The sequence below is a fragment of the Tamandua tetradactyla genome, chromosome 1, assembly GCF_023851605.1.
Source record: "Tamandua tetradactyla isolate mTamTet1 chromosome 1, mTamTet1.pri, whole genome shotgun sequence".
Classification (NCBI taxonomy): domain Eukaryota; kingdom Metazoa; phylum Chordata; class Mammalia; order Pilosa; family Myrmecophagidae; genus Tamandua; species Tamandua tetradactyla.
In genome coordinates, this window is record NC_135327.1 from 172,302,615 (window position 1) to 172,327,716 (window position 25,102).

At 37.9% G+C, this 25,102-nt stretch overlaps 1 protein-coding gene and 1 non-coding gene across 3 annotated transcripts in view; both read right to left on the reverse strand.

Annotated features, from left to right (window-relative positions):
* The window catches only part of COPG2 (coat protein complex I subunit gamma 2), a 214,163-nt gene that overhangs the window by 93,126 nt on the left and 95,935 nt on the right, over positions 1-25,102 (reverse strand). For both annotated transcript variants that reach the window (XM_077133782.1, XM_077133859.1), the window contains 4 exons: positions 21,867-21,942; positions 13,894-13,986; positions 12,953-13,039; positions 11,690-11,847 (listed from right to left, as the gene is read on the reverse strand). In XM_077133782.1, coding sequence (XP_076989897.1) covers positions 11,690-11,847; positions 12,953-13,039; positions 13,894-13,986; positions 21,867-21,942 — 414 coding nt within the window. The remainder of the gene's footprint in view (positions 1-11,689; positions 11,848-12,952; positions 13,040-13,893; positions 13,987-21,866; positions 21,943-25,102) is intronic.
* On the reverse strand, positions 4,672-4,862 carry LOC143653833 (U2 spliceosomal RNA). The gene has a single exon (XR_013161553.1). It is a non-coding gene; the product is annotated as a U2 spliceosomal RNA (small nuclear RNA).

Consider the following 25,102-nt stretch of genomic DNA (forward strand, 5'->3'; position numbering starts at 1 on the left):
CTAGTCCATATGATTGAAACATGACTTCCGTATGTGTCTTTTTGTTCCTGACATTTTATTCAACATACTGTCCTTAAGGTTCATTCATGTAGTTGCATGCCTCACAACTTCATGCCTCCTTGAGGCCAGGCAGTAGTCCATTATATGAATACACCATAGTTCCCCCTTCCATTCCTCAGTCATTGTACCCTGAGGCCACCTCCATCCACTGCGGATCATGAAGCCAGAAATACAAGTGTGCAAATGTCCATTCCCTTCCCCACATTCAGTGCCTCCAGGTTTATACTGAGCAATGGGATTTCAGCATCATATGGCAAACCCACCCCTAGCCTCTTGTGGAACCACCACACTGCCCTCCAAGGGACTACACACCTCTAAGTTTCCTTACCGACAGCAACTAGGTACATCTCTTTCTCAGCATTTTCTCTAGCACTTGTTTCTCTCTATGCATGTTTAAACAGTTTTATTCACACATAATACAATCTAACCTTAATATATAGGCATGCCTTTGCTACATAATCTTTACAAAGACATTTCCCTTTATTTCACAAAGAATCCATACTCCTCCCCCAAGCCCCCTGCCTGTTGACATTTAGTTTTGACATAATGCCTTTGTTACATTCAGTGGAAGCATATTACAGTTACTGTTAACTATAGACCCTAGCTTGCACTGATTGTACTTTTTCCCATATACCATCTGTTTTCAACACTTGGCAATACAGACATTCATTTGTTCTTCCTCATGCAAAAATGTTTTTTTTATTTGTACATTTAATCACCATCACTGTCCACTCTAGGCATTCCTAAATTATACCATCTCAGTTTTTATTCTCTGTCTTTCTTTCTGGTTTCATAAGTACCCCAAGCCCATCTCCCTCTATCATACTTACATACAGCTTCATTTAGTGTAATTATATTTTTGTGCTACAATCAGGTAATTGTGCTATTCATTTCTGAAGTTTTACACTCAGTCATGTTACACAGCCTGTATTCCTTTAGCACCAATCGCCCAAACTGTACCTGTGATGGTTTGAATCTGTGTACCCTGGTTAAAAACCAAATTCCTTAATCTTCATTTGATATTGCTGGGTGGGAGCTCTGTGACTGTTTCCATGGACATGTGACCCATCCAACTGTAGGTGGCTAACTTTTGATTAGATGGTTTGTATGGAGATGTGTCTCCACCATCCAAGGTGGGGTTGCTTAGGAGCCCTTTAAAAAGGAACCATTTTGGAAAAACCTTTAGAGCCCATGCAGCCAGAGAGCTTTGGAGATGAAGAAGAAAAACGCCCCGAGTAGAGCTTCATGAAACAAGAAGTCAGGAGAGAAAATTAGCAGACTTCACCATGTGCCCTGTCAGCTGAGAAAGAAACCGTGAACTTCATCGGTTTTTTCTGAGTGAAGGTAACCTCTTGTTGGTGCCCTAATTTGATTATTTTCATAGCCTTGCCTTAATCTGGACATTTTCACAGCCTAAGAACCACAAACTTGCAACTTAATAATCCCTTTTTAAAAGCCATTCCATTTCTGGTATATCGAATTCCAGCAGCTAGCAAACTATAAGAGTACCTTATTTCTATCTTCTGTTAACCTGTGTTCTTAACTTCAATTCTCCAAGTTCACTAATGTCAGATCCTATCAGTGAGACCATACAGTATTTGTGCTTTTGTTTCTGGCTAATTTCACCTAGAGGTTATTCTTACGCATGATATGGATTCCCTTTTTTAACTTATGGTATACTGGAGTGGCTGGAGGGAAGTACCTGAAACTATTTAGCTGTGTTCCAGTAATCTTGATTCTTGAAGACGATTGTATAATGATATAATTTTTGCAGTGTGATTGTGTGATTGTGAAAACCTTGTGTCTCATACTTCTTTTATCTAGGGTATGGACAGACAAGTAAAAAAGTAAGGATAAAAAAAGCAATAAATAATCGGAGGGTAAGAGGCAAAATAAATTAGGTAGATTGAAATATTAGTGGTCAATGAGAGGGAGGGTAATGGGTATAGGATGCATGAGTTTTTTCTTTTTTCTACTTATTTCTTTTCTAGAGTGATGCAAATGTTCTAAAAATGATAATGGTGATGAAAACACAACTATGTGATGATATTCTGAGTCAGTGATTGAAAATCATGTATGGACTGCAAGTACGTAAAGATTCGTCAATAAAAATATTTTTAAAAAAACCTTATACACACATGCTCATAGCAGCATTACTCATAATAGCCAAAAGGTGAAAACAACCCAAATGTCTATCAACTAATGAATGGATAAGCAAAATGTGGTGTATCTATGCAATGGAATATTATTTGGCCATAAAAAGGAATGAAGTACTGATAAATGCTATACTACAGACAAACCTTAAAAACACTTCACTAAGTGAAAGAATTCAGACATAAAAGGCCAAATATTGTATGATTCCATTTAAACAGTATACCCAGTATTCTGGGTAAATCCATAGATACAGAAAGTGAATTAATATTTTCTATGGCTGAGGGGAGGCTAAGGTGGGGATTAATGGTACTGGGTTTCTTTGGGGGGGGTGAAGAAAATGTAATGAAATTAGTGATGATAGTTACACAAAGTTGTGAATATGTTAAAATCCACTGACAGTACACTTTAAAATGATGAATTTTATGGGATGTGAGTTATACCTCAACGTTAAAAAACTCAATGAGATACCCCTTAGATTAGCAAAATTTGAAGATTGATGATATCGCTTCTTGGCCTCAGGAAATATACTGCTGGCTGGAATGTAAACTGGTATAATAACTTTGAAAAAAAGTCTGGCTATGCTCAATGATCCAGTAATTTCACTCCCAAAAATACACCCTTTAGAAATGCACGCTTATATGCAAAGAGACAAAACTATAGTAATAAGGCAATGGTATTGGTACATGGATGCTGTTTATTGCAGTTTCATTAATAACTGCCCAAACTAAAAATAACCCAAATGTCCATGAAAGGAAGAATGAGTGAATAAACTAGTACATAGCCAACCAAGGGAATACAAAATAAAATGAACTACAGTTATAAGCTTCAAAAGGAACCAGAACTATAAGCTTCACAAGGGTGACTCTTACAACAAAATACTGAGAAAAATCTAATACACACAATACACACACTGAGTCTACTGATACAATGTTCAAAACAAGACAACAGTAAACTTCACTGTTTAGGGATGTATACCCAGGGGGCTAAAATATAAAGAAAAGCAAAGAAATGACTGATATAAAAGTTAGGGTAGTGGTTACCTCTGGAGGAAAATATCTATGATTATGAAAGATATATAACATGTTTCTAGAATTCCAGAAATGTGCTACCTCCCAATCCATGTGGTCATCGTACGGTTGTGCCATAGCAATGTGAGATAATGTACAGATGATCTAAGTTTTATGTGTCTTTCTATACATTAATTTTATTTCTCAATAAGAATATTTGAAGAATATTGTATATTCTCTCTTGGAAACAGGGTTCTAAATATGAGGTTGATTTTGTTATCAGTGATATACAGGATAGCTAGTCTTGCATTTTTTTTTTTTACTAGTCTTACATTTTTATGCTTGATTTGTCAGTTTCTGAGAGCTGTGTTAAAGGCTCCCATTAACAGATCAAGAGGACTTAATTTTTTGTATTTCTACATTATTTTGCTTTACATACTTTGAAACTATTATTAAATGTATGCAAGTTCATTCTTGCTAAATCATTTTTTAAACAATTACGTTTGTCAAAACATGTTCCACTTTGTCATTTTTAGTGTTTTACACCTGAACTTCTATTCTGGGTATATTACTATTGCTACACAGTATTTTTTGTTGTTGTTTTTAGTATATATCTAGTATATTTTTGATACACATACATTTTAAAGGCTTTTTGTCACTTTGTTTACAAGTGTCTCTGCAAACATATAATAGGTTTCTCGATGTATTTTGTTTACCCAACCTGAGAATCTCTTGTAACAGGTAAACATACTTACATCTATTATGATAACGGATTTATTTGGTGCGCTAGTCAGCCTCCAAGACTCTCTCAAAGACCCCACTTCCATACAGACAAATCTTTATGTAGTCCCCTCCCACATTATATCAGGGTTGGTCTAGGGATTATTGCAGAGGGGACTGCATGTCCCTTCCAAGATTAAGTTACAAAACTGTGCAGATTCTATCATAGGCTCTCTCTTTCAGTGCACTTGCTCTGGAAGTAGCTGGGTACCATGCTGTGAGGTCAGTTACATAGACTGTAAGACACTCTCAGAGTGAGAAACTGAGGCAACCAGTCAGCAGCCAGAGAGGAACTTAGGCTTGCCAATAACTGTATGAGTTGGAACTGGAAGTGGAACCTCTGGCCCCTTTGACTGCAACCCTGGCTGATAGCTTGAGTGAAACCTCATAACAGATTCTGAATCAGAACCAGACAGCTAGACCAGATTCCTGGGCAAAAGAAACTGAAATAATAAATATTTCTTGTTATAAGCTGTTAAGTCTTGGGCTATTTTATGACTTAAGAGATAACTAATACATTTACACTATTCCCATGCATTTTCTCTTTTCTATTTATATGCCTTATGAAGTTTTCTTTGTTCCATTTTTCTTCGGTAAGTTTGAGAGCCTTACATTCAATTTATATATATATATTTTTTTTTAACTTTTCATACATTTTTTATTCCCCCAAGGGGGGTGCACCGTTCCTGGAAGTACTGCAATACCAAGTCAATGCGTGGAGTGAACGGAGCAAGCTCCTATTCCATCTCCTAATTCCAAAAATCCATTTAATATATTGTCTTCAGATAGAGGACGTATCAAATATTAAACTGATAAGAACAGATACTACACTTGATCTTAGCCAAAAGGCCAAGAAGCAATTCAATTTATATTCTTAATCACTGACCCATATATTTTCTACCGAAGTTTGGTCTTAATCATTAACTATATCTCTTTATCATTAACTATATCTTTCTCCCAAACAAGATAAAAAAAAACTTTAGCATGCTTTTACTTCCATTTAATACCACCTTCTACAGCATTATTTATCATGTATCCAACCTCTGGAATTTTAGTCCGAACTTGTCATTAAATTTTAAAAAGTTAAAAATCATCTGTTTACTAAGCCCAGGTCTGCAAAGAAAATCATTACCCTCCCCCCTACGTGGGACATGACATCCAGGGGTGAGTCTCCCCAGCAACATGGGATGTGACTCCCAGGGAAGAGCTTGGTCCTCGCACCATGGGATCCTCAATGCCTTCCTGACCAAAAGGGGAAAAAAACATTTGTAACAAACTAAGGTCATCACTGGCTGAGAGAGTTCAAATAGAATTGAGGCTATTCTGGAGGCTACTCTAGTGCATGCTTTAGCTAGATATTGCTAATTACCATGCTTTGCCAAACCCCAACTAAAATCATTCCTGTTAACCCTAAAGAACCCAAGGGCTCTATGTGAGATTCTACGAGTTCCATGCACTATGATTATGCTCCAGAAACCTACAACCTCTAGATGTTTTCTAGGCCAGATAAGTCTTGAAACCCAGAGGGGCCAGCCTCTTCAAGAACATCAACTATTTCCATCCCCCCATCCCATATTATCCAAATACCCCAAAAAATTGGGAGAGGGATCAAAGGAGAAGGAGGAATTATAACAGAGAAGATAGGATTTAACAAATGAGTATGACCTGCATCACTGTATTGATATTTCTTTTAGTTTCCAATGTCTTGGAGCAGCTAGAAGAAAAATCTAAAATTGTAGAATGTAACCTGTACCAAACTCTGAAATCTGTTCAACAATTACTTGTCATAATGTACTTTGAACTGTATTGCTTTTTTGTATATATGTTATATTTCATAATAAAAACTGTTTTAAATAAAACAAATCTGTTGTTAAAAATTGCAACTGTCTACTTTGCAGAAACTGAAGTCTTTCATCAAATTTATTTGGAATGGTAATGGGCCCTGAATAGATAAAAACATCTTGAAAAATAAGAAAGAAATTGGAGGACTCATACTTACTGACTTTAAAGCATATTACAAAGCTACAGTGGACAAAACAATATGATACTGGCATAAAGATATACTGTCCAATTGAATCAAATTGAGAATTCAGAAACAGACCATCACATCTACAGTCAACTGATTTTTGACAAGGCTTCCAAGTACACTTCACTGGTAAGAACAGTCTCTTCAATAAGTGGTGTTGGGAGAACTGGATATCCATATGAAAAGAATGAAAGAGGACCCCTTTCTCACACCATATATAAAAATTAAATCAAAATTTATCAAAGACTTAAGTGTAAGAACGAGGACTATACATCTCCTTGAAGAAAATGTAGGAAGCATCTTCAAGATCTTGTGGTAGGCAACAGTTTTAGACTTTAAACCCAAAGCACAAGCAACAAAAGATAAAAATAGATAAACGGGAACTCTGCAAAAGTAAAAATTATCATGCATCAAAGGAATCTGTCATGAAAGTAAAAAGGCAGCCTATTCAACAGGAGAAAATATTTGAAATCCACATACCCAAAAGAGTTTAATAGCTAGAATATATAAAGAAATCCTACAACTCAACAATAATAAGACAATCCAATTTTTAAAATGAGCTTTCAAAAATAGAGACGTGGCAGAAGAGGAGGCAGAATAGAGGAAGTTACTGGGCAAGTCAGAGAGATTCAAAGCACTGACTTGACTCACCACGGCGGACTGTGAGATGTAGGTAACCATGCAAGGAACAAGAAACTCAGCAGTTCTTAGCCTATTTCCCTGTACATGCAAAGTTCAATGGACAACCAAGGGTTTTTTCAGTATAAAATTGATTTCTAGCCCCACCATTTTATGGCTCCCACCCTTCCAAAATTTCCTCCCTAAGTTTTCAGTTACTTTTCCAAACTTAAATGGGTTTTTGACCCCTCTAGCTAGTTGACTACTGTAGCTTTCTGCCATCCCATGCCCAGGGATAGTGGCATCTCCACAGAAGAAAAGCCAGAAATACACAAATCTCATCCAGTTAAGCTGTTTCACCACTCACCAGTACTTTAAAAAGTTGTGGGTTTTCCTTGCTTTGAAAAAGTATATTTTTGTATGCAGGAGGGTTAATCTGCCCAAGCTACTTCACTGTTACAGAAGCAGGAAAACTCAATAGAATATTTTTTTAGCTTTTTTTTTTTTGTATATGGGCAGGCACCGGGAATCGAACCCGGGTCCTCTGGCATGGCAGGCAAGCATTCTTGTCTGTTGAGCCACCGTGGCCCTTTTTTTCAGTATTTTATCATCTATTTTAGCTATATCTCCTAGCTTTTAGTGGATATACTAGAATTACAATATTCATCCTTAAATTATCACAGTTCACCTTCAAATGACATAATAGTACTTCCTAGACAACTTAAGAACCTTACAAATACATACTTCTATTTTTCTTCTTCATGTTCTTTGTATTATTATTGTCATATATTTTATTGCTACATGCAGTATAAACCCCACAATCCAGTGTTATTATCAGTCAAAATTTTACATATTTATAAATTCTCCAAAGGCCTCTATATTTACATACATATTTACCCATTTTGTTGTTCTGCATTCCCCCCTGCACATTGAGATTGTCCATCTAGTACCATTTCTCTTCATCTTGAAAAACTTTTCCCCACCTTTTAAAATGTAGGTATACTGGACATAAAATTCTTTCAGTTTTTATATGGCTGAAGATGTGTTTACTTCATCTTTATTTGGGAGGATATTTTTACAGGTTGTGGAATTCTAGATTGATAGTTGTGTTTTTTTCAACAATTTTAAGATGTCATATAGTAGTATCCATTTTTTTGATGAGAAGTCAACCATTTTTCTTATTTTTGCTTCCTTGAATATAATAGGCCACTTTTTCTTTGGCTACTTTTATGATTTCTTTCTTTTCCTCATTATTTTCTTCCACTCATTCTTTTTAGTCTTTATTTCATTTTATTTTTTTTGTTTTATAACATTTTAATTATGATACATATGACTAGGTGTGGTTTTCTTTGTATTTATCCTTCTTGAATCACACTGAGTCTAGGTTGGACTTAGTAGCTTGCTTCCAAAGAACAGAATAAGGAAAGGGAAAAATAGTTAACTTTATAGGTGGAGAAAGCTGGCAAACACTACCTTAACAAATGATCAAGGTTAACATCACCAATAACGTCATGTGGATATCAGGAACCTAACTAGATGTGATGAGAAGAGCACTTCACCTCTGCAATATTCTTTCCAAAATCATATAATTTCAGTCTAAGCATATGAAAAGCTTCCAATAACCCAATTTCAGTGATAATCAACAAAACACCTGACTAATGCTCTTCAAAACTTTCAAGGTCAAGGAAAACAAGATAAGGCTGAGAAACTATCACATACCATTAGAGACTAAGGAAACATGACGACTAAATGTTTAATTGGATCCTGGAACAGAAAAGGGACATTCATGGAAACTGGTGAAATCAGAATAAAATCTGGAGTTTAATTGACAGTAATTGTGATAGATTGCAATATGTTCCCCAGTTTAGACAGGTCCTTAATCTTAATTCACATCCCCTGTGGGTGTGAACTCACTGTAAATAGGACCTTTTGAAGATGTTATTTTTAGTTAAGGTATGGCCAACTGAAGCAGAATGGGCCTTATTCCAGATTACCAGGCGCCTTAAAAAGAAAGGGCCACTGAGAAAAGATGTGGAGAGGACACTGCCATGTAAGAAAGGGAAGAAATTCAAGCAAAAGAATCCCCAGTAGGAAGCAAGTCTTCTACCCTCTGAAACGGTGAACAATAAATAAATTGCCATTGTTTAAGCCAAAACCATTTTATGGCATTTGTGACAGGAGATCAAGCAAATTAAAACAACAATGTAACAATGTTGATTTCTGGGTTTGAAAATATGCCACAGTAATGTAGAAAGATAACATTAAAGGTTACTGAAACTGATTGAGAGGAAAAGAGGGGCTCTCTATTATATTTGTAACTTTTTTGTTAATCTAAAACTATGCCAAAATAAGAAGTTCATTTAAAAAAAGATAAACTAAGCTTTTGTAGCTTTTCCAGTTTTTTCTTGCTATACTGGGAGTGATGGTTTTCTTGAGAACTTCTACATCATAACCAGAAGCACAATTCCCAAGCACAATTTTTTTTTCCATGCATGTCTTTATTTTATTATTCATCTACTCATACACTGGATAAAGGGAATGTCAGTCACAAAGTTTTTACAATTACATAGTCACAAGATGAAAGCTATAAAGTTATACAATCATTATCAAATATCAAGGATACTAGATTACAATTCAACAATTTCAGGTATTTCCTTTAATTACACACCTCCCTCTCACTGGATCATTCCCTCAATCTTCAGAGATACATGAGCAATGACAATTCTAACTTCTTTTTTGGCTGAAAAGGGTGTTGACATTATATGGGGTAGAGGAATGAAACTCATTGATGTTCTTGGAGAGACTGGTACTGCTGGGTTTCAGGGCTTATTTGTCATAGGAGCCATCTGGAGGATTTAAGTTTCTGAAAAAATAAACTTAATAAACTTTTATAGAGTCTTAGATAGAGTCCAGGGTATTCTTTAGGAATTTCAGGAATACTGTTGGTTGGGGCTTGGCATACTGTGACAATCTGCAATAAATAGCTGAAGCTTGTGTAAGAGTAACCTCCCGAATGGCCTCTAGACTCTATCTGAAATCTCTTAGCCACTGAAACTTTGCTTCATTTCTCTTCCCCATTTTGGTCAAAAAGGCATTGACAACCCCATGATGTTAGGGCCAGGCTCATTCCTGGTAGTCATGTCCCACGGGATGAGGGTAGTGAGTTTATCTGCAGAGTTTGGTTTTTTATCTTCAGGGAGATTTACACCCCTGATAGTCATCAAAGGGAGGGTAGTGAGTTTATTTGCAGAGTTTGGTTTAGAGAGAAAGTCCTAAGCACTCTCTGTGCCTCATTCACTCATTGAATGAGTAAATTTCTTAAGAAAAAAGCAGCACCAAGACTTCAAACATATACCATCAAACAAATTTTATTTTTTAAAATTCAGCTTTGCTATTTTTCCAAGAGTAGTGGTCACTACTGGAAGAAAAAAACCTCTCACCATTATTTCTTAAATAGTTTTTCTCCTCCATTCTTTATATTTTCTCTCTTTGGAACATCTATTAGAAAAATGGTACAAGTCTTGGCTCTATCTTCCATATTTCTTGACTTTTTTTTATATTTGTTATTTTCTTAACATTTTATACTGCATTCTGGGAGGATTCCTTATTTTGATTTTCAGTAAATTCTTGCTTTTCAGTTTTGTCATATTTGTTACTCATCCTATCTGTTATGTTTTCCATCTCGGCAACTGAAGTATATTTTTTCATTTCCAAATTCTGTTTATTTCTTTTAATACTCACTGTTTATGGTTTATGGGTGAATTTTTCTTGTGAAACTATTAAAGATACTAAAAGTCCTTTTCAGATTGAGTCATTATCTCTATTTTTTCAAGCATAAATTATTCCATTTGCTGAGTTTGTTGTCTTTCATGGTACTGGCCTTCCTCACTTGTTTGTAAAAGTCCAGGAAAACTCTTTTGTGCATATTGGGATTCTGATATCACAGCAATGTCAGTATCTGCCCTGAAGACTCAGTAACGGGTTTTATCTAATGACTGAAATTTTCCTTTTGCTTATGTTTTGGGGCCATAAAGAGATCCCTTTCTGGTTATTTTAAATATACCTTTTCTACCATTTCTGTGATTTTGTAGAAAGGAAAGATTTTAGCATGTGCTCAGACTGCCATCTGGAAACTGAGATCTCAAATGCTATTATATTGTGACAATAATTAAATTAATATAACCACAATAATTAGGTGATTATGTATACTGACTCCACCAATCTGAAAACTTACTTAACTTCATTAGATCTGTTTTCTCATCTAAAAAATGATAATTTTAATATTATCTGCTATTTAAAGTATTTTGAGGATGAAATGAAAAAAGTATTTGTAAATTGCTAAGCACATAACCTGACATAAAATATAGTCAGTAATTGTCAGATATTACTATTATAGGTTTATTCAAAGATAGAGAAATTTGCAAAGTTAGTACAGACATAGATGTATTCAAATGTTTATTACCTTTTTGTGTAAACGGAACTAAATTTATATTTTTAAAAATAATTCTGAATTATTTTATAGCAAAGGGAAAGATAAGGAAAACCAAAATTCAGTCCTAAATCCTAGGCAGAACCTGTGAAGAACACTGTCATTCAGTTAACAGCATTGATGGTTAAAAGTTAGAGGGCTGAGCTCTGAACAGCAGGATTTGAAAATAAGTAAAAGGATCTGGAGCAACTCATTAAATGCAGTAGCAACTCAATATTTCCCTTTATAAAAATGAAAGAGAAAACTAGATGATTCTAGAAGTCCTTTCCAGCTTTCACATGTAATTATCTATATATCCTATGATCTATAAGTACCTTTTATTTAATTAGTTTATATTTGTCATTGTATTATTAGCAATCATAGTCCATTAAATATATATACCAGAGTATATATTTAGGTTAAAAAAATTGTTACTTGAAATGTGTTTTTTATTTGAATTATTAACAAATTCATTTGCAAAATGAATACTTCTCAAAAGATACTCATAAAGAAAATAAACTCCAAAGTATATTAATCTGAAACAAAACAGTTCAGGTTCAGGACACAGATACTTACCCATCCTCAGTTTCTTTTAGTAAGCGACTAGCAATTCGAATCAGCATGCAGTAAGCAAATTGTGACTTGAGTCCAGATTTGGTAAACTTATTCAACATCTTAGAAACAGCAAGACGATCATTCTTTCTAAGGTGATACAGGACTCCCAATGCATGGTACTAAGGAGCAAGAGAAAGCATACACAGGCAGCTGATCAGAAACAAGACAAAATACTTACATGAAAACAGATCACATGGAACTAGATTAGATTTTTAATAAAAAGACACCTAGTTGAACGTATACAAACAGGATACATTTTTCATACTTAACAAAACACAATCAAGACTGAAATATAGAGACAAGGCATACTGGTTTCTAATTTACCACCACCACTACCACCCCACCCCCACTAAGTTGTAAATTCAGACTGGATAGTCTGAATGGAGATGACATATAATATGAAGAAGGTTCTCCTATGGTCTGCACTGCTCCACATACTTACTCTTAGTACAAAAGACATCAGGTCCAAGGGTCTAAGGCTTTACCAGTGTACTGGTCTCTTTTAGTGGCTTTAATTTATCTGCAGTTACCTTAATAGTTAAAGGATTAATATTCTAAAGTAGCTTATATGTCATTATCATAATCAGAGTTAGAAGAGCAAGAGAATTTTCCAAGGGAAAAAATTACTATTCTGTTTCCTCATAACTGAATACGCTAACACAAGAAGTTACAAACATTGAAAGGGGATAAATAAATATGTTCTCAAATCTGAATGGAGTATTTCACATAAGTCTGCCAGTTAAGAATTTAAGCATGTTTCTTTTAATAGGAAATAACCTAATTAATATTAAAAGATCTTTCTGATGAAATGGTTTCAAACTTTTGCAAAGTAAATATTGTTCTTTATAATCTTTATAATGTCTACAATCAAGGCTTGAGAAACTTCAAATTGAACACCATTTTACAAAATTATTTTTCAATTAAAGGACTGAAATGCATTGTGAAGGAACTTTGGAATGAGCATCTCAACCTACCACTGAATTTAAGAACCTTGCCCAAACATTCCTACAAGGAGTCATCTAAATAGTACCAAATACTTCCAAGGCCTATGGCAGTGATCATAATTAGTGGAGTACATACTTGAGCTTATGTACAAATAGGCTAATATTCCCAAGAATTAGCCTTGGTTAATGCTCATCTGGAGAATCAATAAATTGTCCTTAAAATATAGGCTTAAAGAAAGTCGATCCTCAGACATAAGCGAATGTGATTCACGGACAGTACCTGGACCATGATGTTATCACTTGAAGCAGCTTCTTGGGCTTCATTGATCCAGCGCTTAACCACATCATAACTTATCTTCATCATGTGCTAAGTACAGAAAACATTGAGAACAGATAATGCCTGATCAGTTTTCTTGGTAAATCAGTAACAGCCATTTCCAAACGAAAGAAACAATTCTGTAGCTTTATAACCCTATTCCATTTCTCTATTTCTGGGGCTACTAATACACCAGAAACACATACCCTAAGACCCCTCTGCAAAGGTGAATGAATATATATTTATGGGCTGGGAGAGGTTTGAAAAAGAAAGTAATGAGAGAAGAAGAACAGGAGAGGAAAAGGTAGCCAATAAATGATGTTTAAATAATGTTAACATTACATTGGTTTTACTACCAGGCAACAGATTCCCTGTTGTATAACTCAAGCAATTATATTCCAAAATGAGGAACACCTCTTTTGTGACTCAAATACACATCAGTAACCATTTTAATGGTAATGTGACAGATTTTAATGATTAAGTTTTGTTTTGATGAAAAAGAGAAAGGAAAAGATTAGTAAAACAAAGACCACTTTCTGGGGAAAAAATTAGAAGTAGGACAGAAGACTTTGGATTAAAGGATACATGCACTCACAGGAAGATATTTTTAAAAGAAATTGACCCTCAGTTTCTTCTCTGCCTGCTACCTCATCCTTACCCCACCATCTTTATTATGTATACAACATAACTTGCTGATTCCCTAAATCTTTCAAATATATGAAAAGGCCACGCTTTTACCTGCCAATTTTAATTACTCAAACTCCTCTGGTAGAGAAAACATTCTTGGTTAAAGAAATAAAGAAGCATACATAATTTTTAATCTTTCATATATAAGAGAATCATATGAGAATTTATTTTAGCAACTAGAAATTCTACCATGCCTTAAGCAGTTCTTCTTTACTTACTAAGGAAGATACCAATGCTGAACTGGACACACTGGAGACTTTATCCACAATGGCCTGCTTCATGTATCTTTCAATGGCCTGCAACATTGTTCCCTAATAACATTCATGAAGAAAATGGTTTGTTGAAGCAAAACTTTTCATACAAAATTACTATTTCAAAATAACTTAACAAAACTAGTCACTTTTTCGTTTTTGTGCAAATATTTAGAATACATTAAAACATTAAATCATCACAATATAATAAAATAATATCCCAGAGGGCAGAACCAAGACATAGGAGTTGAAGTTTCAAGGAGGATTGGAAGAAGAGTAACTGTTCAACAACGAAATAAACTGTCTAAAAGTGCAGGATACCAGTTTGCAGAAAATATAGACATAAAGGCTGAACCTACCATGGATTTAATAAAAGAAATTCCTAATTGGGATTGGAGGTTGCTTTTGATGTCCTGAAATACCTCTATGTGAAGGGCATATATTTTATAAGGATTCCAAAGGGTTCTGTAGTTGAAATGTTATACCTGATTATCTACGATAAATGAGATACCAAATATGTAATATTCTTCTATAGTGAGACCTCAACATGAAATCCTAGGGAAGTAGAGATCTTCTTAAATTTAACGGGAAAAGCTTAGCATTGGGAAGTTAGTGTTAGATAAGTAAAGAGACCAAGATCAATACTCAGATCATAAGGATAAAATTAAATTTAGCTTTCACACAAGATGGTGCAGAAAATGGTTGCAGGACAGTTCAAACCAGTCTTGCAGGTAGGGAAAGGAGAGAGCCTCTGCTGCAAGCCGAAAATTGGAGCCAAATAGGTAGAAACAAGTTTAAATAAGTAATAGCCAGGGTCACTGAACTGCAAAGCGTAATCAAAAGTGGGAACCTCTGGTGGGAAATTTGAATTAGCTAGACTATCCGGATAGGCTGTAACCTCTGGAGTAGCCAATCAGTGGAGAAACAGGGGAGGTACCTGTGTGCTAGGCCTAGGGAATAAGTACCACTGCTTTTAGTTGCTTGGGGCACCAGCCACCATTTTTTGGGTGTAAGCCCATTTTTGCAAGATCTTTAGTAAATTCTTTTCTCCTCCACAATCAGGTCAGTGTTTATTCTTTTTCAGGTATAGCTTTCTTTCTAACAACATCGGGAGTCTTGGAGGAGGATCCCCAGGGAGGACGAAGGGAAGCTGCGCCCCGCTGACTGAGTGGTCTCAGACTCCAGCACTGGGGGCCCATTTCCAACAGCCAGAATGACCCAAGACTGGATGCTTGGATCCGCCAATTGTGAACGAGGAAAGGGGAAGGGAAAATCTGTCTCACAGTGACGAGGCAACTCTGTGCATGGACCAACGTGAGAAAAAGACTATTAAATATTGCCTTGGTGGTTGGAAAGAATTCTGATGAGTCTGGAGTTGAGTAAGCAAGTGAAGAGTCCCAATCCATGGTTCCCTTCTCCCAAGAGGGGAAGGGCCAGAGTTGGATGAAGCAAAGCAGTGCTGAGATAAAGGAAACCAGGCAAGACTCAGAATGGGTAGAGGCAGTTGGTCGGCTGGGGAACAATGGAACAGAGTACCTATAGAGTCCCAGGAACACTGCTCTGGATAGTCCATAGGGAGAATGCTGGAACATTGGGCCGATAGTGATTGGACCAAGGGAAACGACAAAAAGAAAATGTACATTTAGACAAAAGAAAGCATTGTGCCACCCGACGTATTCTGGCCAAAATATGGGGCAGATGAGGATTGGCTGACCTTGTACTTTATGTTAATGAAAAGAAGCCCTTTTCCAAAGAGGAGTTTGATTATGCCATGTGTTGGCCAAAGGGAAGAGGGACCTCTTTATCCTGTAAAGATCAAAACCCCAGAGCCAGAGGTTAAATCTGTAGAAGTTAAAGCCTGGGATCCTTCATTGAGCCTTCCTGTCCCCTATGCTTCTCCCCCTGGGGCAGGGACTGTTAGACCCTGAAGACCCAATGGAATTAACCCACGTTCCTCCCAGGGAGCAGGAGAGGCAATAAGGGCCAACTGCTCCACCTGTGACAACCCACCAACAATTGAGGAGTGGAACAGTGTAAGAAAGATAGAAAGAATTCTCCATTTCTTGGGGCTTCTGAGGAAAAAGGGTGAAAGAACATAGACCTGTTCAGTCCTTACATCCTCTAAGAGAAGCACTTATTGGACCAGGGGAAATCAGCTTATATACCTGGTCTGAACTTATGTCTATCCTAAATATCCTCTTTATGGGGGAAGAAAGGGGAACGGTGAGGAGGGCAGCTATGAAAGAATGGGAGGGGCAGCACCTGCCCGGACAAGGGGTAATGGCAGCAGAGAAGAGATTCCCCAATGTAGATCCCAATTGGAATAATAATGATCAAAAAGACCAGGCACAAATGACAGATCTTAGAGATATCACTATACAGGGGATAAAATTGGCTGTACCCAAATCTCAGAATTTAAATATAAAGCCTTTGAGGTGGCTTAAGAAAAAGACAGGTTAAACTATCCAGTAATTTTTAGTCCTTCAAAGGGACTTGAAGAAGCTACCAAGGTTACTGATATTCTGATAATTTTCTACTTTCGTACAGAACTATTTCAAAGTAGCATGTGTCCATTTGATGCAGAGTCTGGGTTTCTCTATAATAAATCCCTTTGCCAAATGCAGAAGTTGCAGACTTGCTACTGGTAAGAGTGAAGCAAATGGGTGAATAAAACTATCTTGATGTGGGAGCATTTTCCTGTAGGAGTTCAGTATTGATGAAAGTGTTAATGCAGGAATCGGACTCCTAGGAGGGTGATGGTATCTCCTGACAGGACCTGCCAATTACTCTGGGGCAATTATGTTGGCATATTAAGGTGGCAGGAAGGATACCTGCTTTCTGATCTTTTTGGGCAAGTAGCTGAGCTAAGGAGAGGTTGGATGATTAAAAGAGAGACAAGGGATTCTTGGTTAAACTGAAGACTTCACCTGGGAACGAAAAACCTTAATCTCTTGGATATTGAGCCACATATTTTATGTACCTGTTTCAGCAAAATCTTGTTGGGTATTAATATTTTTGAGGAATGGACTTAGACAAGACTCCCTCTGCTTACCTGCAAAGGTTGAGGGACTGGTGAGGAAATATTTAGGGGTGGACCCTGATAGTCCTATGGTTCAAGGATGTAAAGTGGACTTGTCCTGACATTCAGAAAAAGGTCCAGAAAACAGATGGATAAATGGATAAAATACTACGAGAGTTATTGAGAGAGTCTCCGAAAGTGTTTGTGGGAAGGGAAGAGGAAAAGCAGAAGCAACAAGCTAAAGTCACGCTGAGCATGGTCAACCACATGGTCAAGAAGAGATTAGAGTAAAGCAGGGAGGAGATAGGCAGAGGCGAGATAGAGAAATAGTCTGGGCCAAAGGGGATAAAGGAGCGAGGAGGGCACAGGACTCAGCAGGGTGTTATCACTGTGGGAAACCTGGTCATTTCAAAAGCGAGTGCCCAAGTTTAAAGAAAGAAGGTTGGGTGATACCCCTGATGAACTGTGAGGATTAGGGAAATCAGAAGCTCCTCATCTCAAGAGCCAACTGGGAGCCTTTGGTAAATCTGAAGGTGGGCCCATACAGGAAGAAATTATATTTTAGGTAGACACCGGGGCAGCTCGATCTTCTGTGAACTACATCCCAAAGGGGATCAAATTCACCAGTAGCTCCTGCAGAGTTTGGGGGGTAAAAGGGGAAGGATTTAAAGTCCCCATTTTCAAACCTACTAATATCTGTTGGAAAGATAATTCCTGCTGTACATTCCAGAAGATGGGAGTAACTTGTTGGGAAGGGACCTGATAGTACCCATGGGACTGGCTGATGGGCATGATCTGAGACTACTGCACAGAAAGCCAACAAGAGTGTTGCAGGATCTGTTTAAAGAGAACCACTGCCAGTCACAACTGAGAGGGGCAGAAAAGAGACACATTGGAGGAAAAATAACTTCAGAGGCAGAACTATGGAAGCTAAAGTCTAAAGTCAAGAAGCCTTGGGCTAGGAGAATAGACCCACTCAAGTACTTGGAGAGGGAGAGGACCTTCCACCTCTTTGCCTTAGAAGCGTGGTGCCACCTCAGGTCTTGGTGAAAGTGGTGCACATTCCTTGGGGATTGGGGAGAGCCCGGTTGCCACCACATGCAGGGGGTGAGTGCGTGCCCCAGAGATAGCAGAGAGCTCAGGTGTGGCCCTGATGCTTGGAGAAGGTGGAGTCCAGAAAAAGGTGATGTCTCCAATGTTCCCCAAGGTTGCATTCAGAGAGAGGCAGGCAAAGGCCCAGGGAAAGGGTGGGACTGTGCTTTCTAAAGCCCCAAAGATAAATGACTCTCAGACTTAGAAATCTAATGGACTTTGCCCTAAGGGTTTTCAAGACTGTTGGGGCTGGTGATCCTTATGTTCCTTCCAATTCCTCCCTATGGAAATGGGTATATGTAGCCTATGACTGTTCCTCCTTTTCGGAATTGGCAGTAGATACCTTGTTGCGAGTTTTACAGGTCCAGAGTCAGAGAATTTTGCCTTAGGACAGACCATGCCAGTAGGGGACTTTGCAAAGGACCTCTTCCTTAAGAATTATGTCCTGGCTTTATCCTCTACTCTGCCATGCTTCAGGCACCTTGGCTTGCTGGCCCAGACTCTACCTCTTGAATCTGCTGTCCATCAACACTAACCTGGCAGGTGGGTCCTCATCAAATCATGGAAAGAGTCCAAACTCCAACCGGCCTGGAAAGGACCCTATCAAGTTCTGTTGACAACTGAAAGGCTGGACTCATTATACCTGAGTGAAAGGACCAGTATCTGAACTGGAAGATAAGTACCCAACAATGCAGTCCAATTCCTGGGAAATAAGTCCAACTTCAAGCCCTTTAAAATCATGTTAAAGAGACAATAGTTGGAAAGGTAGAAGAGGTTTTTGGATCTGGGGTTTGGATTCTGTAAAACATAGTTAATAGTGACTCTGGTCAGAGAGTCTTACCAAGGAAGGTAGATGAGAGATTTAAAGCTCAATTTTAAAATGAAAATAATTATACTAGCTATCATGGTCCAAATTTGGAATGCAACGAGCCCCATCAGATTGGTGGTGAACGTAATCAAAGGTTTAGAGTCCCAAACTGTACAGTTTGATACTTGCCATGTAATAATAGACTGTGGAGACTTAATGAGTCAGTGGCAATTGAATGGGGAAAACAAATACTTGTGTCCACAACAAGTAGAGAGGGGTGTTACAGTTGAGCTTCTCCTTGCCCCTCCTGGGATGCTATATGATGGACTACCTAGTTTCAAGGATGGATCCATGAACATAGGATTCCCAAAGTTGTCAGAGTGGTCAGGGCAGAAAATTTGAAGCAAACCATAGAAATAGAGACAGGTATGGAGACACAAATGCCTGGGTGGAATGGATTAAATATACAGTCCAGAGTCTAGATAAAAGCAGCTGTTATGCTTGTGTAACAGGCTGACCCACTGTTCTTGTCGTGCCCTTCCTGATGGGTATAGAGAAACATGAAAAGGAGTTCAGATACATGGCACTCCTTTTTTCCTGGTGAAAACTGTAGTACATTGTCTCCTCTTTTCCCACCAGTCAGGGGCAGAAAAGTCAAGGCCATAACAGCTTCCCGCCTCGGTCCAGGAAACCACTCTGCTTGTCTCTCTAGATGGGGAGAAGGGCTCCAGGACCTTGAAACCATGGCCTTGTGTACCCAAGTATGGGATGTGGCAAAGGATAGTATGGGCATTTTCTTCAATTTAACCATACCCTGAACAGAACTCTGGTATTGTGGAAAGGGCATCCTCCAACCAGTATTACCTAAGAAGCAGAAGGGGACCTGTTGCTCTGGTCCAACTGGCCATCCCATTCACCCTGGCATTTGAAAAGGAGGAGGAAATTCTAATCCAAGGAAAAAGAAAGAAAAAAGCTTACTTGGTTACTTCAACGTTTGAGTTTATTTAGACAGTACAGGGGTACCAGGGGGAATCCCAGATAAGTTTAAAGCTAGGAATCAAGGTGCTGCAAGATTTGAGTCATCCTTATTCTGGTGAGTCACCATCAACAAAAATGTGGATTGGATTAATCAGCAAAGATTTATCAATTACACCAAGGATGCAGTTAAGGGAATAGCAGAACAATTGGATGTTATTAGCCGAATGACATGGGAGAATAGGATGGCCCTAGACATGATGTTAGCTGAAAAGGGAGATGCTTGTGTTATGGTCAGGGATAGCTGTTGCACATTCATCCTCAATAATACAGCCCAGATGGAACTATCACCAAAGCTTTACAAGGCCTAATGGCCCTATCTGAAGAATTGGTGAAAAATTCAGGCACTGATAATCCCCTTACGGGATGGTTAGAAAGCTGGCTGGGGAAATGGAAGGGGGTGGCACTGTCCATACTAACTTCTTTAATCATCGCAGCTGGGGTACTCACCGCATTTGGGGGCTGCATTATCCCATGTGCCCGAGGGTTAGTTCAGAGACTCACTGAGGCTGCCTTAACCAAGCAAATGCCTATTCAGCATAGGCAAAACAATTTGTACCCTCTTAAAGAGGAAGATCCCTATGATGAAGAATGTGAAAAAGCTCTTATCAGGTTTGAAAAATGTCTAAAATGTGAAAAGTAAAAGAGTTCAAAAAGAAAGAGGGGGAATTTATGAGGATAAAATTAAGTTTAACTTTTACACAAGATGGTGCAGGAAAGGGCTGCAGGACAGCTCAAACAGGTCTTGCAGGTAGGGAAAGAGAGCCTCTGATGCAAGCCTAGAATTGGCGCCAAATAGGTAGAGACAAGTTTAAATAAGTAATGGCCAGGGTCATTGAAATGTAAAGTGTAATCAAAAGTGGGCACCGTTGGCAGGAAATTTGAATTAGTTAGACTATCTGGATAGGCTGTAACCTCTGGAGTATCCAATTAGTGGAGAAAGAGGGGAGAGACCTGCATGCTAGGCCTAAGGAATAACTACCACTGCTTTTGGTTCCTCGGGGTGCCAGCCACCATTTTTTCAGCTGCGAGCCCATTCTTGCAAGACTGTTAATAGATTCTTTTCTGCTCCACAATCGGATGAGTATTTATTCTCTTTTAGGTATGGCTTTCTTTCTAACAAGATGAAGAAAGTCTAATTGCTAGCCCTGGCATGGCCAAGTCTTATGTTACTAGTTTAATGCTAAAAACAAAAACAATAAACAGTAGAACAGCAAAAAATAAACCACTTTTATTACTCCTTCTAGGAGCCAGATTTTTCAGAAGTATTTCTACCTCATTCGCTCCTGCTTAACTTTTAAAACTTGAGAAAACTGTAAACATAAAATGTAAATATATCCAAGCATAACTATAGCTGAGATATTATTCAATTTGCGTGGCCTTGCCCCATCTACCCTTCCATTTTTACCTTTCCTACTCAAAGTTTCTAGAAAGAGATAGCCTAACATACTATATGACCTCTGGATACAAAGATTGGGTCAAAGCAAAACACCTGATTCAGACCCAAATGGATACAAGCCACTGGTTGGCTAGTAGCTAATCAGATTCTCTCTTAAAAATTTGAACAAAGTAGCCTAAGTCTGGCAAATGATGGATCACAATAATAAATTTATGAGAAATTTTGTTATCAAGTTCCTCAGAGTTGCCCCATTTCTTGCTCTGATGTCTGATTGTAAGCTTTACCTTAAAAAATCAGAGAGACCGGGTACAGTAAAAAAGCTTTTCTTACAGCTAAATTTGAATAGGTTTTGATTTCCTGCAAGCAATGTGCCCTGATGGAAACAACAGTCCATGAGGGAGAATAAAGAGAGAAAAGAGACCAATACAAACAAACAAAAAGCAAACACAATCAGAAAGAAAAAAAAGCTAGAGCCACAAAAGCCTAGGATGGCCATGTTTCTCATATTGTAAGACTCACAAAGTCAGACTAGGGTATCCTATTAAATCTACATGGCCACCTGCAGTAGACAGTAAAAGAGCACTTACATCAGTGATTCTGCAGAGGGCCCTGATGGCTGGGCCTCGGTATACATCTTCCTTTCCAGTCATGTCCTTAGTCAGACTGAGAAAAACACAATTAGTTACCATAAGAGCAATTAAAAGTCTTCTCTCTGACAGAATCCATCATCCCCTAACTCCCAATTGTCCCCCAAATTATCATAATGCAGCTACTGACTGAACAAATACTTATTGAGAATCTTCTCTGCTTGAATGCTAAAATTATTGGGAAAAGATTATTTCAATCTTAAGAATACAAAGGTGAACAAACTAAAGTCCTCTGCCATCATGAAGCTTATAGTATAGTGGGAAGAGAGAAATAATAATTATTCAAACCAAAAATACAAAAAATACATATATATAATTTTAGATAGTGAGACTTGTCATAAAAAATCAGTAATGATATAGAGAGCCATAGACTGAAATCTCCCTCCCCTCAAAAGACAGACAATCCTAAAAACCCATCAGAACAGAAGTAACTTTTTAGAGGAAATCACCTAAACGATTAACTCATGATGCATTTCCCTCAGGCATAGATTTCTATAATCACCAATGGTTTCAGACATTTCTGCTAGGCTTCAAAATAAGACAGAGGAATGTAGACAGAACTACAAACTTTTATGTCCATATTCTTTAGAGAGATTTTTAAACTTTATATTGTTTTTATTCACTCTTTTACCCTTCTCTTGTCCTCTGTGCATTCACACTACCCCAAATTGACTACCAGTCTCCTCCTTGGAGTAATCATTCCTGTAACATAATCCAAAATGACCTGCAACTCTGACCCTCTCTATCAGGATCCCAAGAGGAAAAAGTTGCAGCTATCTGGTAGTCTCCCAATTTCTTCCTTTTTTCAATTATAAAAGTAATTTCTTCACATAACAATACATTTTCAAAATATTCAGAAAGGTATAAAATGATAAATCTAAACTCTCCCCTCACCTACTGTAGCCTTGAGTGCCACTTAACTACAGATAACTACTGTGAACACTTTTCTTATGTTTGCTTTTAGGAAGTTTTAAAAATACATAAAACTACAAACTTACTTATGAAATACATACCAATGGATCTCCATATTTCTGCACCTTCATTTTTTTAACTTAACATACCTTTAGAATCTTTACATATAGCACTTTTTTTTAAATTTTAGATATCTATGTACTTTTAAGTCATCTAAATATATCCAAAATATCTAAATGTACCTAAAATATTTTTTCTTTAAATGTTGTATGGCAGGGATCACATTTCATTTTTTCCTGTTACGGCAGCACCTTTGTTGATTTTTTTTGTTTGTTGGTTTGTTTTTGTTGGTTAGTTGGTTGGTTTTTTGGGAAGTGCATGGACCAGGACTCAAACCCGGGTCTCCCTCATGGCAGGCAAGAATTCTACCACTGAATTAACATTGCACCCCCCTAAAATATCTTTTTTAATGGTAAGCCAGATTTCTATTGTTTGGATACAAATAATTAACCAGTCTTTTTCAGAGATATTTGAATTTTTCCAGTAAGATTAAAAACTGGGGGGCAGTGCAACGGTGGCTCAGAGGCAGAATTCTCACCTGCCATGCTGGAGACCCGGGTTCGATTCCTGGAGCCTGCCCATGCCAAAAAAAAACAAACTGGGACTTTCTCTAGTCAAATCTGAACATTAATATAAATAATGATAGGAATGCTTTATAACTCAATGAATTAAAAAGTTCATGACTCTAGACCACTATTAAAAAACAAAAATCTAAAAAAAACAAAAACAAAAATCTAAAAAAAGAGAAAAATTCTTTCTAAAAAATAAGAATGTCAAGTAATAAATGTCAAAATAATAACAGAGATAGAAAATATTATTATTTTCAACCATCAAAGAAATAATGAACTCAGGCAAAACCATCAATGGGTGTTAAAACTAGTGGGTAAAAGATTATCGAGGTATAACTCATGTGGACGGTTTAACTGAATACCATAAGTACATGGAACCTTAAGTAGGACCTGAGATTTTGTAGGTTTGTCCAGAGTTATGCCCTGATAAATCCCAGAGTGATTTGAACAGTGAATTAAAAAGTATTTGCAAAGTCCCCTTGGGGGAATGATGAGAAAGGGGAAAAATTCAACTTCCCCATGTGGAGAATTTCTGATATTTTCACAAGCAGTGGGGACAACCAAAGAAACAGACTGGGCCCTCGATCTTTGAGTTCACTCATATGAAACTTATCCCCGCAAAGGACAGGCTAAGCCTACTCAAAATGAGGCCTAAGAGCCACCCTGAGGGAACTATTTTTCTTGCTCAGATGTGGCCTCTCTCTCTCAGTCAACACGACAAACAAAATCACTGCCATCCCCATCTCTATGTGAAACATGAATCCTAGGGGACCTGGCAACGTGGGACAGAATCCTAGAATGAGCTGGGACTCAGCATCAAGGAAATGAGAAAACCTTCTAGCCCAAAAGGAAGAAGAGAGAAAACAGACAAAGCGTCAGTAGGATAAGTGAATGATGGGGGCCAAGATGGCAGCTTAGGGAGGTGTGGGATTTAGTTCGTCCTCCAGAGCAGCTAGTAAATAGCTAGGAACAGTATAGAACAACTGCTGGAGTGACATCAGTAATTGAAAACACAACATACCACAGTCTGGATGAGCTGGACTGGCTCTGAGCCCACCCAGAACCATCAGTTCCACCAACTGCGGAGGTTGGCGCCCCTTCCCCACAGGCTGCTTCCCAGAGGGGATAAGAATGAGACCTTCACAAGAGCAGAGGCTCAGCACAACCAAGCTTCAATTGTGGAATTAATTAACAAATTCTGACTACTAAAAATAGTCTCCCAGCTCAGCTGAACCTCCAGTGAAAGCAGAGGTAGCTGGTTTTTGCCCCAGGGCAAAGGGGGCAGGGCTGACAGAAAAAAGGAAAGAAAAAAAAAAAAAAACAGAGGTTTTTTGGATAGATAGCACATAATACTTGAAAAGGTCTGGGCCCTGAAGGGAGGGAGCACATAGGACCTGAAGATACACAAAGCAACATACCAACTTAAGCTCTTGATTGGCAAACCTGAGGAATGGGGTTCCTGCTCTGAAAAGGATTTTTCTTTTTCTTTTTTTGTGGCTCTGTTTCTATGGCTTGACTACTCTGTCGATACAACTGCAAGGCTTCTCAGGCTCCAACTGCCCCAGGCATAGGCAGAATTGAGCTTCTTTGAGAGTCTGTCTGGAGCCAATGCCTTCCCCGCTTCCCTGGGAGAGG